At 38.6% G+C, this 5,548-nt stretch overlaps 1 protein-coding gene across 1 annotated transcript in view; it reads right to left on the reverse strand.

Annotated features, from left to right (window-relative positions):
* LOC106871109 (uncharacterized) overlaps positions 1-5,548 on the reverse strand; it is a 29,639-nt gene that overhangs the window by 3,044 nt on the left and 21,047 nt on the right. The window contains exons 7-8 of the mRNA XM_014917412.2: positions 3,766-3,957; positions 1,769-1,895 (exon numbers count right to left, since the gene is read on the reverse strand). Coding sequence (XP_014772898.1) covers positions 1,769-1,895; positions 3,766-3,957 — 319 coding nt within the window. The remainder of the gene's footprint in view (positions 1-1,768; positions 1,896-3,765; positions 3,958-5,548) is intronic.

Raw genomic sequence — 5,548 nt, forward strand, 5'->3', positions numbered from 1 at the left:
GTAGAGAACCATGCCAAATCAGACTGGAGTCTAGTGCAGCCTTTCAGCTTGCCAGCCCTGGTCAAACCGTCCAACCCATACCAGCATGGACAACAGACATTAAATGATGATGAACTGTTTATGTACAGTTTTATATCTTTTATTTTTTACTTGTTTTGGTCATTAGACTGTGGCCATGCTGGGGCACTGCTTTCAAGGAATTTTAGTCTAATGAATCAACCCTGGAACTAATTTTTTTAAAGCCTGGCACCTATTCTATCGGGCTCTTTTGCTGAACTGCTAGGTTACAGGGACATAAACACACCAACATTCATACATATATACATACATATACATACAGGGTGTGAGGGGTAAATTGTTGCCATTTTATATTTTTAATTTCACACATGCACATTGTTTGTTTTTGATTTTGTTGACTACACAGTATAGTAGGGTCAGTTGGGCACCATCTGTGAGAAAAACAGCACCATGACACAATTCACTCTGCCAGAAATTTGGAAACGACATGCTGTACTGCTTGGCATTTGCACTGGAAACTCCAGTATGAACATTTCAGTGTATTTGGGTGTCAAGCTGAGAACAGTGCAATCTGAGGACATATACGAAGAGTGATAAAAATCAAACATCCAGTTGACATCATGGTGTTTGGAGTGATCACTAGTGGTGGTGACGTTATGCCTCCATTCATCTTCTCACACTCAATACGGAGGCCTACATCAAGTGCCTGGAGGAGGTAATGCTGCCCTGGGTCAAGAGGGTGGCTGCTGGAAGGCGCTATGTCTGGCAACAGGACTCTGCATCATGCCACAGACATGGCTGTCAGACAATTTCTGCGACCACATCACCCCTAACATTTGGCCACTCAACTCCCCAGACTGCAACCCCCTTGATTATTATGTGTGGGGCCCAGTTGAGTGAGAGACCAACAAAACTCTTTGTAACACCAAAGATGAACTGAAAGCAAGGATTATGGCAGCATTCACCAACTTAAACAAGGAGACCGTCCAGAAGAGTTGCAGGAGATTACGAAGCCGTCTGGAGGCCATGGTTGAAACCAATGATGATTTTATTGAATGAATTTACTCTTTAGTATTTCAAGATATCTTTACGTAATTTTGGTAAATATATCTGTTAAAATACACACACACACACACACACACACATACATACATGCATACATACATGAGGCCCTGGGATATGTAACACACTGCCTAAATACCAATCTTGAGAAATTAGATTTCTCAAAACCAGAAAGGAGAAAGCTAATTCAAAGACTACAGACCCAATCCATCACTGGAACTGTAAAAATCTGTAAAACTTTCCAGAAGTTTATCATTTAAATATATATGAGCATGTCTAGATATGTAACTATATGCATGAGAAGACGTACATAAAACAAAATATACAAATCTGCATTTATACATAGATACATATAAACATACATAAATACATACATATATACAAACATACATACATATGTGTGTGCTTGTATATATTATACTTGATAACAGTTTGATTCACCTCCAAATGACTTAAAGCTTTGTGAGTATGTAGCTGCAGTTCAATGACCAAAACAATTAAAAGATAATAATGATTTTTAAAAAAATTACAATAATTCAGTGAAGAAAATAACAAAAAAGTAAAGCACAAAAGAATGTGTTTTGTCCAATTTTGTATTGTTTGCTTTGGAAAATTTTGTTAAATTTTTCACCAAGTAAAGACAGAAAGATTATTTCATAAAAGATTTTAATGACTTATTAAGACTCACGTAAAGCAGCTATTCGTTTGAGATGCTTTTGTTAGTAAATCTTCAAGAGTTACAGGATGCTGCTTTGTTACCGTGCTCTTGCACATTGAAACATTAAACTGTCTTAGATCGAATGTTACTGAGACATCTAAAATATAAGGATGAGAACAGATTAATGAAAATAAAAAATCTTTCATAAAAAAACAACAACATAATACAGGGTGGCCCAAAATTAGGTTTACAGTTATTCAACTATCTCTTTTGCAATCATATATTAACAGCTTAGATCTTAATTATAATAAAATATGAAACCAGTATTCTATGCTAATTTAGTTAATTGTAAGGTAGAAATTTAAATGTAATAAAATGTTTTAAAAGAAATTCAAAATGCCTACGTGATAAATGTAAACTTACTTTTGAGCCACCCTGTTTAATATGTTAATTAAATAATTGAACAAACAAAATAATTATATGCCTAAATATGTCTATATTAAATAAGATTTGTAATTTTTCTCTCTAAGTGAAGGTGTGTGGCCAAGTGAGTAGGTTATTGCAATAACAATTGCAAAATCAGGTTTCAATTCCCAGGCTGGGCAGTACATTGTTTTCTTAAGCAAAACACTTCATTTCTCCTCTGCTTTTGTCCACTCAGCTCTGGCTGAGGGGAGAATGTTGTGATCTTGGTTACTTATACATTGTGGAAACTGGGTAACCGGACCTATGAATCACCAGGACTCACAGCAGTAATGCCCAAAGGACTTACTATCAACCATATCTTTAGAGATTATGGAAATGTTTAAACTCAGTAACTGCACTGGCTGCATGTGTGTGTGTGTTTGGATGAGTGAGAGTGTGTGTATGTGTATGTTTTGATGAATGTGTGTGGGTGGTGGGGGTGGTGGCCAGTGATTTTATGCGCTTCCAGTGTACTCGGTTAAAAATTGAGTCCCAGTGGAGTGCTGGGACTCGTTCTCATCTCCCCAATACCCACCACATGGTTGGGAAACATCCCTCCAAACCACAGCTACACACAGAGTTTCTGTAGGGGAACATGTTTAATAAGCCCTAAAATTCACTCCATAATTGCCCACGGGCATATGGCGTACTGGTTAAGAGTGCGGGCTACTAACCCCAAGATTCCAAGTTCGATTCCAGACAACAACAACAACAACATCGAAAAATACCTTAGGAATGAGAACCCAGGTTCGAAATTTCCCCAAGACATCTGATGAAGGCTGGAGGGTATATCAGCCGAAATGTTGTGTTAACAACAAACAAGATGAGGACAAACATCCATCGAATGTAAATAATGTAAATAATGTACATAATTCCTCATCTCTTAAATATAGAACTGTATTATGTTTAATGTCAATGAAAATAGAACCGGGAAAATTGTTGTGGATTAACTGAAGATAAGTATGTGGAGGTTGGATGAATGTAATGTTTGGTTGCTGTGGTGACAACTAACATGTTTGAGTCTTATCAGACCTCTTCAAAGAGGCAAAGTTGACACACAACTACCAGGAAACAGAAAGACTTGAAGAGTATAGAGTTTGGTGTGAAAATAATTCACTGGTTTGGCAATTTAAAATAATGGCATTGGGAAATTCCTCTTTAGCACTCAGATAACTCCATTGAATGTTATGATTATTTATTCAAATATGTTTTAAATTAATTATGCATTATCGTTTAGCTTTGAGACTCCTATGATGTAGTTGTTTATTTTCAGAATGTCCTTGTAGGTCAGGCATAAGAAGTCAGGTCTGGCCAGTTTGATCATAAAACAGAATATTTCAGCTGGAATGGCAGGGTTAAAGTATAAAAAAACATATAGTTACATATGGGCTACCATATTTAATGTGATAAATTGAGAATAATTTTTTAATGTTAATCATAATGAGAAGAAAAGTAATCATTGTCAATTTAATATGCTTATACTAGCCAGGAAGTCCTATTGTTGATTAACAAAAACAGAACATTTTCAGCTAGATAAAGTAGAATGGTAGTTTTTAACTCACTCAAAGGATTAGTGTTGGTCGTACTAGAATTCTGTTGGGTAATAGAAACTGGTTTTTTATCAACTTGGGAAGCAGCATCGAAAAATGGACTCCCGTTTGGATAAGAACCTGAAGCAGGCCACTGGTGTTGATGTGGATTATTATATGGTGTATCCACGTTGGGATAAATGGTACCAAACAGTGAGTTAGACACTGAAATGAAAAAAAACAAAATGTTGGATTACAATTATATTATTACTGAACATAAAAACATGAGATTTATCACAGGTATTTGGGTCCAAAAAGACCTCAAGTTCTTCCCTTAACATACCCAAATAACATGTCCAAATAGACTTTAAGTACACATAATGATATTGTTTTATGGTTGACATAATGTTTAGAGTAAAATTTAATAAAATTATCAGTAAATAATAAAAATATAACAGTGAAAAATATTTTGTATTTAACCAACAAACTTTACTCAGAAACTGGGATGGATTCTGTTACAGGAGGCATCCCAGTTACTGATTCAGGAGCATCAGCTCAGACTGGTTGTGTTGCTTGGTTTTCTAATTTAGGCCCTGCTTACCATATTCTCTTTACTGAGAATCTAGCTGGGTTGACAGCTCATGTTGGTCGAGCACATGACACATGGTCATGAGAGATGAGGTTTCTCATGGAGGTGGGGGCTGAATAGGACTCTGCTTGACCGGTCACCTGGGAGGACCCGGGAATACACTAACGAACTGTGAATGCAGCAATGCACTGCAAAGGTGCATGCCCCCACATCTGACCTAACTATGTGTACGTAAACCTGTACAAAAAATATGCAGCCTTGCATTGCAGGGATGTAAACACAAGTGATAATCAATGCGTTCTAGGTAGCTGGGCATTGGTCACGACAGAGTGTAAGTGCCCCGAGAGAAATGTTGGACATAAAGAAGCATTGGATGTGGCGTGCAAGAGAGACGTTTGCGCTGGTATGGTCATGTACTATGGATGGATGAGGAGAGCTGTGTGAAGATGTGCCACTCTCAAAGAGCTGAAGGAATCTGGGGTAGGGGTAGACCCAGGAAGACATGGAATGAGGTGGCGAAGCATGACCTTCAAACATTGGGCCTCACAGGGGCAATGACGAATGACCGGGACCTCTGGAGATATGCTGTGACTGAGAAGACCTGGCAAATAAAGTGAGTTCACAGCTGAAACCTACACCGGTGTCACATAACCAGCCCATTCAAAAGTACCTTGGATTGTAGGGAAGCCTGCTGTGCTTGAGGAGACCTATTGAGTCAAGTACAACAACATCAACATCAAAATCAAATAGAATTTGTAGCTGTGATCCCTGTGCCGGTGGCACGTAAAAAGCGCACCATCTGAACGTAGCCGATGCCAGTGCTGCCTTGACTGGCTTCTGTGCCGGTGGCACATAAAAATAAAAAACCAATCATGGTTGTTGCCAGCATCCTCTGGTCCCTGTACTGGTGGCACGTAAAAAGCACCCACTACACTCTTGGAGTGGTTGGCGTTAGGAAGGGCATCCAGCTGTAGAAACACTGCCAGATCAGACTGGAGCCTGGTGCAGCCTCCTGGCTTCCCAGACCCCAGTCGAACCATCCAACCCATGCCAGCATGGAAAACAGACGTTAAACGATGATGATGATGATGATACATTTCCTACACTGTCTTACTTTCATTATATATATAGGGAGAGGGAGAGAGAGAGGGAGAGAGAGAGAGAGAGCGATAGAGAGAAATAGAGAGAGAGATAGATAGACAGACAGACAGATATTTCCATCTATCT

This window comes from Octopus bimaculoides, chromosome 1 (genome assembly GCF_001194135.2).
Source record: "Octopus bimaculoides isolate UCB-OBI-ISO-001 chromosome 1, ASM119413v2, whole genome shotgun sequence".
Lineage (NCBI taxonomy): Eukaryota > Metazoa > Mollusca > Cephalopoda > Octopoda > Octopodidae > Octopus > Octopus bimaculoides.